Source organism: Malania oleifera, chromosome 10 (genome assembly GCF_029873635.1).
Source record: "Malania oleifera isolate guangnan ecotype guangnan chromosome 10, ASM2987363v1, whole genome shotgun sequence".
Classification (NCBI taxonomy): domain Eukaryota; kingdom Viridiplantae; phylum Streptophyta; class Magnoliopsida; order Santalales; family Ximeniaceae; genus Malania; species Malania oleifera.
Genome location: NC_080426.1, coordinates 32,705,814 through 32,720,807, shown reverse-complemented (window position 1 = coordinate 32,720,807; position 14,994 = coordinate 32,705,814). Strand labels below are relative to the sequence as shown.

The 14,994-nt window shown below is 33.0% G+C and overlaps 2 protein-coding genes across 2 annotated transcripts in view; one reads left to right on the top strand and one right to left on the bottom strand.

Moving 5' to 3' along the window:
- The window catches only part of LOC131165728 (ricin-like), a 630,504-nt gene that overhangs the window by 67,589 nt on the left and 547,921 nt on the right, over positions 1-14,994 (bottom strand). The window lies entirely within an intron of this gene.
- Positions 5,290-14,741, top strand: LOC131166598 (probable WRKY transcription factor 12). The gene is made up of 4 exons (XM_058125185.1): positions 5,290-5,646; positions 5,864-5,949; positions 6,489-6,674; positions 14,579-14,741. Exons 1-4 carry the CDS (start codon positions 5,290-5,292, stop codon positions 14,739-14,741), a joined length of 792 nt encoding a protein of 263 aa, XP_057981168.1.

The following is a 14,994-nucleotide window of genomic DNA, read 5'->3' as shown; positions in this document are numbered from 1 at the left end:
TAATATAATTATATGGTTAACTAATGTATTTAATACAATTATAAAAAACCAAGAAAATGTCAGATGAATGGAGTTAGGAAAAGCACTTTAATACCTATATATACACAAAAATAAAGGAGATATTCAAAATTGTAATAGCTATCGTGAAATTAAACTTAAGAGTCATATGATGAAACTATGGGAAAAAGGTAGTTGAACAAAGATTAAGGTTAGAAACAAAGGTCTTAGAAAATCAATTTGATTTTATGCTTGAGAGATCTACCACATAAGTTATATATCTTTTAAGAAGATTAGTGGAAAAGTTTAGGGAAAAGAAGAGGGACTTGCATATGATATTTGTTGACCTTAAGAAAACATATGATATGATACCTAGGGAAGTTCTATGGTGGGTTTTAGAAAAAAAAAGTTTATGTAGTAGGTATACTGATGTCATTAAGGATATGTACGATGGAGTAATGACTAGTGTAAGGACTATAGATGGAGAAACTAGAGAATTTTCAATCACCATAGGTGTACATCAAGGATATGATTTGAGTCTTTATCTTTTTGTTTTAGTGATGGATCAACTGACTAAGGGTACTCAAAGGAGGTTCCATGGTACTGTATGTTGTTTGCAGATAATATTGTATTAATTGATGAAACTAGGGATGGAGTAGAGGCTGTGTTAGAATTATGGAAAGAAGTTTTGGAATCTAGAGACTTTAGGATAAGAAGAAATAAGACTAAATATATTAAATGTAATTTTAAGAATGATAGGAGGAATATTGGAGACAAAGTTAAACTTGATGATGAAGAAATAAATAGCACTTGTAGATTTCGATACCTTGGATCTATTATGTAAGCTGAAAGAGAAATTGAAGATGATGTAATGCATAGAGTTAAATCAGGTTGGGTAAAATAGAGAAGTGCTTCAAGGGTGCTATGTGATCGTAGAATACCCTTAAAATTAAAAGAAAGTTTTATAGGACATTTATAAGATCAACTATGCTATATGGATCAGAATGTTGGGCGACGAAGAAACATAATGTCCAAAAAGTAAAAGTTGTCGAGATGTGAATGTTTAGATGGATGAGTGGTATAACATTGAAAGATAAATTAAGGAATGAACATATTCATGGCAAGTTAGGTGTAGCTCCTATATATAAAAGATGAGATAAGGGAGGGACGACTCATATAGTAAGGACACTTGCAACATACGCCACATAGTACACGAATGAGGAAGAGTGAGTTAGTTACTGGGGGGGAGGGGGAGTAGATCAAAGGGGTAGGGGTAGACCTAAAATAATTTGGGAGGAGATAGTGAGTAAGGATTTAGTATTCCTGAATCTGTAAAAAAAAATGGTCCATGATCGCATAAATTGGCGAAAAATGATTTATATATCTGACTCCACCTAGTGGGACTTAACGCTTGGTTTTGTACACCTTAATTAGATGATTAATTAATTAATTAACTTGTGTGTTTATGTGTGTATATATTATATATTTTCTAAGAGGTAAAAATTTTAAATAAAACTAGGTAAAACAAGCAAGAAGCTTGTGATATCGTTCCAAAAAAGTATAGTAGAGATAAAGCTTTTGTATTAAGCCGCAAGAAAGGAACAAATATATAAAAATTCAGACCAACTTAACGAACAACATTGGGGACGTGCACGATTCCAGTGGTATATAGAGCTTAGAATCCTAGATAGATAGAAAAAATTGGTAGAGCCTTGTCCTTAGAAGCTCTTTGATTGTGTTCCTTCCAAATCTCCCACATCACTGCCATAGGGATTGAAATTTTCATCCTTTTAAAGTTGCCTTTTAATGTTGAGGAGCTCTAGGAATTAAGAAAGTTTGGAATCGAGGCTGGCATGACCAATTTAGATTGAGTGGTTGAAATATATAAGCCCAAACCGATTTGGTAAATACATAAAGCAAAAAAAAAAAAAAAAGGTCCACAAGCTCATTACTAATGGAATCAAGTCATAATTCACCCTTTCTTATGAAGATTATCGAGTGAGAGGACCTTGTTTTCCAAGGAAATTTATAGAAAGAGAGAAACCTTGGATGGTACCTAGGGACTCCACATAGTTGTGCAAGGGATATCAAAGTGATAACTGAATTTTTGTTCTAGCAGTTGACTGTAAAAATTATTAACAGAGAAAACATATTTTCTAGAAAGGTGTCAAATGCACAAGTCTTCTTGTTGAAAGGTTGGCAGGGAGAAATAAAGAAGTTTCAATAGTTCCATGGTGCACTATGCTTTGATCGCCTTGGTGATCTAATATTGAAGGTCAAATTCCATATTAATTGGTCAAGCTCTTAAAATGCCTTTCCACAAACTCCACCCATATAGGATGGAGTAAGGGGAGGGTTTCCAAGAGTCTAGTTCGTAGCATGCTTTATGCATGTAAGTTTACATTCTCCAAAGGCTATCCTTTTCTTTACCAAACTGGCATAACCATTTGGCCATGCTCTTAAAATGTCTTTTGACAAACTCCACCCATATAGGATGGAATAAGGGGGAGGGTGTGGAGAAGGAGATGTGTGGCAAGAATGGGAGGAAAATTAGAGAGTAGTACTGATGGGTGGCTCTCCATTAAGTAATTGGTGGGGGTTTTGAGTAGGAATATGACAGAAATGGTTCACTTAAAGGATGCTGATTTTCGGGTATTACAGAATCTGGAAGTGCAAATTGTGAATAAAAGAATTAAAATTATGTAAAGTGTGAGATGACTAAAACTGAGGCAAGAGAGGTTGAAACTAAATTTGGATGGGAGCCACTTGGGGAACCCAGGGTCGGTGGGTGGTGGTGGCATCCTTAGAGATAATACAAGTTCTTTTGTTCAAATAATGAAACTGAATTGAGAGTTGTGTTGGAGGGAATAAAGATTTACAAACATTTGGACCATACCTGTATCAATATTGAATGTGATTTGAATATTGTAATTAATTGGATAAGAGCCAGGAAGTGCTCTTGGTGGTATTTGTGGAATTTTTGGGAGCAACTTATTGGTTTATTGGAGGGAATAGATTTTTCGATAAATTATTGGTATAGAGAAGGGAACAAAGTGGTAGATGCCTTGACTCGACAAGGTGCTATGGGGAGGAATAGTTTGTTTACAAATAGTAGTAAACTCCCTAAAGTTAGCAAGGGTTTGTATAAATTGGAGAAAATGGATACGGTTTATAGAGGTATGTTTAGCTGATTTCCTTTTGGTTTTCGTTTATGTTTTATGTTGTTTATCTTTTATTTTGTTTTGTTGGGTGAGGTTTGTTTTGTAGGTCCTATTTTGTTTTGTTTTGTTTTGTTTGGACTTGTAACCCAGTTTTTGGCTAGATGTTGGTGTTGTTCTTTGAGAGATTTTTAACGTGTTGTATTTTGTTATCTCCATTTGATTGTCTTGTAACCACGGTATTCCTCTGCCAAAAGTGAGGGGTTATCAATAAATAAATGGAGGTGCCGCCCTTCTTTTTTAAAAAAAAAAAAAAGGTAAGGGGGAGGGTTTTCAAGAGGCTAGTTCATAGTATATGCTTTATGCATATACGTGTATGTTCTCCAAAGACTATATAAACTTTTTTTTTTTATTGAACTGCCGAAACCATTTGTCAAGTAGAGCAACATTAATCAACTAAATGCTTTTTCCCCCAATTCCCATAAGAAAATATGAGATAGAGATTAAATATGAACAAACAAATTATATTTATGAGTTCTTATGGAAGGTTTAAATACACTTTCATAGCATATAACTAGGAGCAAGGTGGGTGTTATAACTAACATAGATAACATGGTCAAAGTTGAAGATGCTCAAGTTGATATCTTAGGTTCAAATAACCTAAAAGAGGGTGAAAAGGGTACGAGCTGATCTAGAGATGGGTAGCTTTCACTGTGTAAATTTAGGATCAATTTAAATTTTGAGCAAAAGAATAAATAATAGAATAAAAGACATTGGCATCCCTTGAAATTTGGCAAAAAGATAAGAAATTTCCTCCGAGATTTCATAAATCCTTTAAATCTCTCCTGAGGTTTCAAAAATTCCTCATAGCTCTCTTGAGATTTCAAAATCCCACAAAACTCCTCTTACATTTGATTTTTATAATACTTATACCTCTCAAGAAGTTTATATATACGTGTTTTTCTAAATATAGGGGGAGGTCTATGCCTTTAATTTTGGCAAACTAGGGGGTCAATAGAATTTTTGAAATTTCAAGAAATACTCCTAAGATTTTTGAAACCTAAATATAAGTTTTTATCTTTCCGTCAAATTTGGAGGGAAGTATCTTTTACCCTAATATTTTATTTTAGAGTATAGATTTTGACATTTAAATTTGAACAAAATTTAATATAATTTTATACTACATTTTTTTTAAATCCACACAAACTCAAAGGCAAGCATGTCCAAAGCATATCCATGGAAATTAATATGTTAATAGGCATCTCCTTGGATCTCGCAATGAAAACCAGTTTTTAAGATCCTCCCAGGGTCCTCTTTGTTGATGATCTGATCATTAATAGAATTTCACACATTTGATTATTATTTTTAGTTATTTTTTTTAATAATCCAGAGATAAGCGCCCCTTAATCACCAAAAATGGAAAATAACAAACGGATCAATTAGCTAGCCTAGCATAGCAGTTGATCTGGGTCAAAGAGAAGCTATAGTAATTCTGTTGAACCTAGCTAGCTCTTCCATAACCTTTATTAATAAAAAAAGTAACATAGTTAGTAATAAATAAACTAAAATATGCACAGTTTAGTGCAATGTCTTAATCCTTTCGTTTAGTTGAATGTCCCTTCCAGGTCAATTAGAGAGAGAGAGAGAGAGAGAGAGAGAGAGAGAGAGAGAGAGAGTACTAATATTACTATTCACTGTAGATGATGGATGAGTTGTCTAGACTACTCCCTGGGGACCTTGAGAATTGAAGATAAGAAGGGAATTAATGAGAAGAATAATTTGCAGGGAACACAAATGCCCTAGCTACTTCGCTTCCCACAACCTGTGTAGTACCGCTTTCTCTCTCTCTCAATATATATGTATATATATCTCTCTCTGCCATCATCTCTGCCTTAATTCATTCATTGTACGGACGGCACATGCACCCACCTCTGTAAGTAGTAATCAAGAAGATCCAAGCTTAAGCATAAGCAGCAGCAGCATCAGCAGCAGCAGCAGCAGCGGCAGAAGAAGAAAAAGAAGAAGAAGAAGAAGAAGAAAAAGAAATAAAGTTTCTTTGGGTTGCTGCAGCTTGAAATATTGCTGATCGATCAAGACAGAGACTAGAAGAAGATCGAGGGATAAAGAATAATTAATGGAGGGAGAGAGAGGAGGAGGAGGAGGAGGGGGAGTTCCCAGTTATGAGCTACAGGTGTCGTTCTCCACGCCGCCGGTACAAGCTGCTGCTGCTGCCATACACGAAATGGGTTTTGTGCAGTTCGATGATCAAAGCCAAGTCCTCAGCTTCTTAGCCCCCCCGCCCCCCTCCCACTCTAATCATCATCATCATCATCATCCTCATCAAATATCTCCGCCGCCCCTCAACGGTACCGCCTCCGCTACCGCCCACACTGACGCTGCGGCCACCCACTTGGGGTTTGCTCACCATCATGATCTTAATAACGACCTCGTTACTTCCAGGCCATCTTCTTGGAATAATGATCCTCAACAGGTATAGTACTACTGGCTAATCAATATTATGTATGTAATCGTCAATGATAGTTCTATTATTTCTTTAGATCAAATAGTACTGAAAGAACAAAAAGATTCACACTGGGGATCAATTAATTAATTAATTTCTCATATTTATATACTAATTAGTAATTAGTTAATTAATTAATTAATTAATGTGTTAAATTATAACTGATTAATATCGAAATTTAATTTAGGTAATGGGGACGATGGATCCAAAGGGCGTTAATGACGAGAACTGCGCTGCCAATGCTAACGTCGACGGAAGCAACTCCTCCTCATGGTACTCTCTCTCTCTCTCTCTAGAAATTACTAGGCCTCAATATATAGAACAGATTGTCTAATTATTAATGAACATGAGGAAGGGGAAGCTAGTAAACACAGGATATGCTTTTCAATTGGCAAGTACGCGTAACGCGTGTGCTATGATTAATCTCTCAAGTCTCAGCAGCTTCTCTTTCTATATATCTCTCTGGCGATCGGTATCTGTGCTACCCCTCGTGCAGATGAATCAACAGTGAATTGTACTCTAGCTAGGCTCTTTGAACTGATCAACGAAGTCATGATTCACACCCAATACCGAAATCCCCACTACCCCCCATGCCAACTCCCCTGCAGGCTGCAGCTACCCATCTATGATATCCCACCAGACCAGCACTTACACATATGTGGATTCCTCTTTTAACTTTCTTCTTCCAATTATTGCTGTTCTCTTTTTTTCTTTTCTCTCTTTTATTTTATATATATATATATATATATATATATGCATGTGAGTGTGTGTGTGAAGATTAATTAACATGAATGAGGTTGGGGTGAATGCAGGTGGAGGAGCTCAACATCAACAAATGGGGGAGAGAAGAGCAATAATAATAATAAGGTGAAGGTGAGGAGGAAGCTGAGGGAGCCAAGGTTCTGTTTCCAAACGAGGAGCGATGTGGATGTGCTGGACGATGGTTACAAATGGCGCAAATATGGGCAGAAGGTCGTCAAGAACAGCCTCCATCCTAGGTACTACCTACGTTCTCCATGCATCTTGATTTCTCTCTCTCTCTATCTCATTATATACGTGCATTATATCATGCATGACCAGGTGAAAAATCAAATATATCATTCATCAAAAAGATAGAAAGGAAAAAAGATCTAGAACACGATCATTGGATAGTAATTAATTAATTATATGCATTAATTATTTCTTATCAATTACTTGTCATATGATATTGATTCATGTATGCAAGTAATTACTATCTTACAACTGCGCGCATGCATGATGCAAATGCCCAATCATGCCATAATTTAGACAATTAACAAAAATTTTGAACAATTATTATGACTTATATTTATTTATCTAAAATAAACTCTCACAATTATGAGAAATTTTAGGATTTGATTGATTCTGACACAAATAGGGATGGTTTAAATTACTAATTTATCATGACTTGAATATGACTGTTAACGATGTCCCCATAGAATGGTTCTTCTATTGTATATTTTTTATTCAACATACACACGTAAAAAAAAGAAAAAAAAAAAGAGAAAAAAGAACCCCAATTAAAATCAAAAAGGAAATTTTTATATAAAAAATAAAAATAATTTAGGGCGGGGGAGGGGTTATGTGTATAGGGTTTGGAAGGCATGTTAATTCATCCTATGCATAAGGTTTAAGTGTATTCTGAGTCAGGTTTTGTTCACTAAAGAGACTTTGAAATACCATACTATCTCTCCATAATTTTGGGCCCAATGCACTTTTTTTGTGGTATAGATTTGACTAACCAGGCTTGATGATTCACTCTTATATTTAGGGCGGGGGAGGGGTTATGTGTATAGGCCGGGTTGGAAGGCATGTAAATTCATCATATGCATAAGGTTTAAGTGTATTTTGAGTTAGGTTTTGATCACAAAAGAGAGTTTGAAATACCATACCATGTCTTCATTTTAATTCATACTCAAAAATTTCTTTAATATGGGCTTCAAAATTAAACTAGTGAAATAAATTTTACTCTTGGCTTTGTGATATTTTCATTTTTCTTGAATTATCTACTGTATAGTTTAGATTTGATTCCGTGTTTGATCATATATATAATAGTATATATACTTAATTTGAAGGTGCATGTCTTGTTACATGATAAAACTTGAGACAATATAGGTCGATCGGCCAATTAAGCATATAGTATTAGAGCTTCAATCAATCCCAAATGTTCAAATTTTAATTCTTGATTGTTTTCATTCTTAAATTAAATTTTGATGGTGAGCCTCGTGTAATCAGTGTGAACGTGGAAGTTGTAGGCTCAAATCACTAAATAGTATATTCAAATATAAAAGTTAGTCTAGGTACATGGTACTCTCTCATATCAAACACCTAATGATGTATGGGAGCTTTGTGCATTGGATGTTATAATTTAATATACAAAATAGTGGCATATACCTACATTTTCCAAAATTTTGAGCCCAAGAGAGTGCTTCTATTTAAGGAAGTATGTTAGATAATAAAACTTAATTATTAATTAAGTTAGAAACTCTTTCAAACTGATCTTAAAACATTGAAACTCTTAGAACCTACAAACTGGTCCTCAATATGTATATATACTCAATAATATTATCCTCCACTTAATATTTGAGAGCTTTTAGTTAATTTGGATCGTAGATATGAATTACATTTGTGTGGATCTTGAAAAAATGAATTGTAAAATTGTAGTTAATTTCTCTCAAATCCACACCAATTCAAATGTCCAAAATTCATACTCCTAAACACAAAATTTTGATTTTTCTTTTTTCTTTTTTGCATGTGAAGCTAGGATATTAATAATTAATAGTCAAATTTTTTAGGCATTTAGGCAGCAGTTTCCTTTTACTCTTCATTGTCATCTCCTCCCTTCAAACATTAATGTTTTTGTCTTAAAACATATCAGTTTTGATTGGATCAAGCTAGCTAGCTACATACACACACACACACACACACACATATATATATATATATATATATATATATATATACATGCATACATATATACCTATGCTGATTATAATTTCACAATAATTTGATTTTTGTGCTATATGCATATGCAAAGGAAATTAAGATGGCCAGGAGTGTTTAATGTCAGCTAGCATGCAGTAACAATATAAGATCCATATAATCATTAAGGTTTATTTTTCATAGCCGCTTTTGTTGATTTCAACGATGTCCAAACAGGAAGAGCATGATTTGAAGCTCCCAAGATTTACGTACCCTTAGTTTCAAAATGAGCAAACTAATGGAAATCTCTAAGATGACTCAGATTGTTTCAAGTTAATTATTAGCACTGCTTTTTGACATGTGCATGACATTCACGTTTGGTGCTGTTCATCATCTCATCATCCTTGGTCAAGTCCATGCATTTTTTAACTGGTGATTAATTAAAAGGCTGCGTTTTGTAATCATTCCATTCATGCATTGTTGATGTTTTTCTCTGCTTGCATCCAGTTCCATTAGGAAAAATTCATATGGCTAGCTGCTTTTGTGCATTCTCATTTGATTTAACGATTTAAGCTTTACTAAAATTTCTCTTTACTAAACATGTTTTAGTTTAATTGTTAATTGCAAGTCTTTCTTAGGTAGTCTTTGGGAGCATAGATTTCGGGCCTTGGATTTGGATTTGGATGAATTTGGACAAATTTGAATACAATTTTATATTATCTTATCCAAATCTGATACAAATCTAAATCCAAAACCTCTCCAAATATAACATTTAGAGTACTTGGATACTTTGTACTAGTAAAGCATTTATCAATTATAAACATGCTTATATGCATGAGCGGCATCTCCCTTATTTGAACCTAAAAATAAAATAAGATAACGCAAGAAAAAATTAGAAAAAAGGAAGTTGGAGTAATGTAGGATACATTTGTCATTTTCTATATTGTATGTCGTCAAATGACCTTGACCGCGACCTACATACATTAGCAATCCTTACACAATACACTAAGAAGAAGTCATGAGAGGCCCTAAGTTCCCACTAGAGACCTCCTTGATGTTCAAGTCAATACTAATGAGAATAATACATACATGAAGAATAAGGTAGTAACTTCTAACATCTCATGGAGATATATTACTATTAGAAGTGTCTTCTAGCTACACAAATGTCCCCCCTCGAGACTAAAAAGTTAACTGCCTAGGCAACTAACAATTTAATCATCTTAATTAGTAATTTTGCATCAAACAATCATAAAAATATTAGGGTTAGGCATTAGGCTCCCTTGAATACAACACCCCAAACTACATAGAGATGCTTGAGACACACAATCTAGAAGAACAATAAAAAGATTCAGGCTGCCCTTTGTGTTGTTGTTTGTGCAATTTATGTGCACCCCCCCCCCCCCCCCAAACTGGGCCCCCCCCAAAAGATGTGACATGTAGCCAAATATTCAGCCACATGATACATTGCAATCAGTTGCAATGAATGTCGAAGTTAAAGATAAAGAGTTTACTTATGTAATATATAAAAGTTTGTTAGACAAAGAATAGTTAAGGATAGCTTTAATAGGGACAATGTATTAAGAAACTAATTGTATCTTCAAGTTTGACTTGGAGAAGAGGAGTTATAAATATTTGTTTTACCTATCTTGTAATGGATACCTTACAGAATATTCTTATAATGTGATCAATGCATTATTTTTGACCCTTGCACCACCTTATCCTCTCTCTCTCTCTCTCTCTCTCTCTCTCTCTCTCTCTCTCTCTCTCTCTCTTCTTATTACCTCTTCTAATCTATTTTTGGTCACCACCCTTTTTCCTTCCTCCTATGATTTTTATAATTTAATATCATACTTGCCCTTATACTATAAGACACTACTTATAATTACTGGATAATGTATCTTGCATTTTTGGGCAACATCTAAAGTTCCTCGCCACACCACTTCTACACCCAAAAAAAATCTCATTTCTCACTATGTGAGCTATCAATAGCTACCATAAACCACAAATCATGTATAGGGTAGTGAACAATCATGTATGACCAAGCACTTCCAAGGTCAAAAATAAGGACATACTTGATACATTGAGATGTACAACAACTAGAGAAGAAGAAGGGTGAGCCACATGATGATGTATAGCATAGGCACACACATAATGATGTACAACAAGTACATGCTAGAACTTCATGGTTAGATTAGCGCCACCTGATATTGATGATCGTCGTAAGAGCACTATAGCCAATCTCTAGATATATAACCTCAAGGCACACCCTCTCAATTTTGCCCAAACCCTTAATCTCCTTCTACCAAATTTGTCCAAACACCCTAAAAGCAAACCTACAATCTAGTTACTAAAATGCCCTTAAAAGATAGCACCCATAACCACTAAAAAAGGGGGAAAATAGGAAAAAACATATATATTAGATGGCCAAATTTCACATTCACATATCCTCTTCACATATTATTTATATATATGTGTGTGTGCATGTGTATGTGTTTTTTAGAATATTATGCTTTTTTTACATCTTTAAATATATTCATTGTCTAGTTTGTTTGTTCTTATTAAAGAGATTATTTTGCTACTAAGACATACAAAAGTTGTGGCCAATTCTATGACATTTTATATCAGTATTACTTGGATTTAATTGTTGAAGATTAATATTGATCAAAACTTTTAGCCTTCTTGTTGTTAAAAAGATGGCTTCAAATTAGTGGCTTTGTGCAAGGGTGCAAATTTGACATTGGAAATGCGTCTCTATATAGAAGAAAAATCTAGTTTAACAAATTTAGAGTTGCTAGCAATAAGTCTTTTGATTATCTTTCCCCACCTTGATTATTAGGTTTAAACATCATTATAAATCTAGTATGGTTGTAATTGAATAAACTAAACTCTCCAAAATAATGACTAATGACCTCCTCTTCTGGCTTTGTAATATCATAACATATCATCGAGTCAGCAAACTTTGGCACGTAGCATGTAGGTGAAAGTTCTCTCTACTTAAAGTTATGTTACTTAAGGAAACATCTTATATATTGTTTTTATGCAAAAACTTCCTTCTAAATTCTTTCTTCATGTCATAATAGGAATATTTGCATATTGAGCTCATTTTTTCTTCTAGTGTCACTTGGTTTTATTTTATTTTATTTTTAAACGAACTAACATGGGAGTCAAGCCGGAAGCTTGACCTATAATAACGACCGTTGAATAACAATATTGTCATTTTTTTTTTCAAGTGTTCCCACTAATTGTATGCATTATCTTCAATAGTTTTAAGTACTAATTTGAAAGGACCATCACCTCTAGGGAAAAAGTTTAGAATGCAATATGGATGGAAATATTTCCTTTCTTAAATGATCCCAATTGAAATCTCCTTATTAAAAGTAATTGTTCTTCTAAGCGTATTAGCTTGTGGACTATGCTTCTTATTTTGTCTATAAATGTGATTATATCTATTATGCTCATGCATCTTCTAGATGAATTTAGCACATGTTCTTTAATATCACTAACAAAGTATTAATTTATATGGAATAAAAACAAAGTCAAAGGAGTAATATATAGGATTCTTACCACATAGCCCTCAACATTTACTCAATTGGGAAATTCTAGACTTTCTTAGGTAGCTTATTCCCCAAAAAGTGACTTATATTCGATGCTTTTTTACATTCAAATAAGTTAACAATGGCATAGTATTTTTGTTTTACTTAAAAATTGGAATGAACTATGGAAAAACATTTACTTTCAAATGTTAATATATTTAGCCAATTAACAATACATATAGTTTAAGTGGAGCATGATCATTCCCACTTATAGTTTTACTTATGCTAGTCTCACATTGTATTTAATTACCCTTGATTTTTGTGGAAGTTGTATGAGGTCTATGTTTCTAACTTAGGTGCAACAAGTAATTGTAATTACAAAAAGAAAAAAATTAATCATTTTTTTTTACTTTACAAAAGACAAATAAAGATTTTTACTCTAAGTTTGGAAACACCTTAGTTTTAGATTTGTATTGGATGTAGATAGGATGTAGCATAAAATTGTATTGAAATTTGCTCAAATCTACCCCAATCCAACTCCAAGGTCCAAAATCTATATTACCAAACTTTTTGTACAAAACTAATGTGGTAGTTTGTGTAATAAAAGATTATGAGAGTAGATAACTTTTGTACAGAACATATTAGTTCACAAAAGAGGAAAAAAAAATAGGTACTATTCTAAGACAAATGGGGGTACAATTCCAAACAACATGAAACTATATATATATATATATATATATATATATATATATATATATATATATTTTTATGTTTAGTTACTTTAAAAATAGTGCCAACTATTTTTTTTTCTTCATAAACTATATTCATGTTTAATAGGATGTCCATTTCCAATCTATCTTTTTATGATAAACAAACACAACCTTGAAGAAAAAATTATCTTTCCTACCAATTTTTCCTAAAGATCATGTGCAGCTTCTCTCCTTGTAACACCTTGAAGCTAGAATGTAAAAGTTGGTGAAGATCCTACTTAAAGTAAGATCTTCACAAAGATCTTATCTCAATAGGAGAGCACAAAAGGCAATAATATCATAGTAAAGGATATTTTTTGCCTTAGACTATTATAATTAAATCATTAATGCCTAGTATAAGAATATGAGATACACTTTTCTTTTAACAATATGCATTTTAGACCAAAAAGTAGTGAGAAGTGATTTTAAAAAATTACATACATCAAGTATCTTTATTACTGTATCAAACCAAACATCTTTGATATGTACGTGTAAGAATAGAAGATAGAGGTTCTGCCACTCCCTTAATTCTTCATAGGATTTTTAGTAACTTATTCCAATGGAGTTGCTCTTGTTCTAACCTCTCTACTCTGAAATGGAAGGTTTTTTTGCTTTTACTTTCATCAATTGGATTGAATCGTTTCCATCAATCTTCTTTCTTGAGATGGTTTCAATTGAATAACATGTTCTTTACCTTTTTAAAAAAATGTTAGAATAGGAGAAACAACATAAAAATTTGATGTAAAAGAATAAGTAATAATGCATAGCAATAGAACAATCTATATATTCCTACATTGAAGTAGGCACCCCCATTGAAATTTTGAACATGGTGGAATTTTTTATAAATGCCCACTAAAAAACTCATTTTCCCCCACTCCTTAAGTGAAAAAAAATAAAATAAAATGAAAGACCAAGGTCTTTTGGTAAGTGAAAATGTTTTTGAAATAATATTGATTACTAGTGTTAAATATGAATAATGTATGTGTGTTAAAATTATTTGCCGCGATAAATATGAAAATTATTTATATATTCTCCCCACCTAAAGAAAATTTCTAGGTCCACTATTGATGAGTGAACACCTTTTTTCACTTTGAGAGGATGACTATGACTAGAAATATAATGTATAAACCCGTCTACAATAAATTCGCAAGCACACTTAGGTGAGAAAATATAAAATAAACTTGTAAGAGTCCAATTTCACATACCATGATCCATGAAGCATTTTAAAGTTCCCTTATAAATTGCACATTATTTTTTGTTGGGCTTTTGACTATGTGCTTTAGAAACCAGATAGTTTTAAATTTACTATTGAATATTTATCTGTTTCCAATGATCACTTACATAAGTTCTCTCATGATTAAGTGAAAAAAAAATGGGCTTAGACCAACTAGTAGTGGTACTATTATTGTGCAGATAGAATTATAAGTTTCAAATCCAACAATCACAAGGTAGAAAAAATATATAACTAATGATGAGAAATTGATGAACTATACCAAGGCTCGAGTGATTTTGTGGATCTATTACTCATATTTAAATATTCTAGTATTAGATGACAAAACTTTCATATTTAGTGAACCGTGCTTTCATGTTACATATATAGCAATGTAGCATACATGCCTGGCTAGCTTAATTATTCATTAATTAATTATTGTATTCTTCATGTTCTAAATTATATGACAGAAGTTATTATCGTTGTACCCATAACAATTGCCGAGTGAAGAAGAGAGTTGAGCGCTTGTCTGAGGATTGTCGAATGGTGATAACAACCTACGAAGGCAGACACAATCATTCTCCCTGTGATGACTCAAACTCATCAGAACATGAATGCTTTACTTCATTCTAAAGTGTTTGTCAATATGTATATATAAGAGAAAATAGAAACAATGTTGTTGCAATAGTTAGTTATATTTAATGTGTAACTAGTTTGCTTAATTTTTCTTTAAATTGATTTTGAAGGAGACTATATATAATCATGCATTATTACGTGAAGCTCAGTTCAGTTAGGAGGGCTACTCTCATGATCTAATCATATTCCAGTAAATTAAAATTGTGACAATGGTATAAACTTCATTTACCTACTCAAGTTGATGTAACAA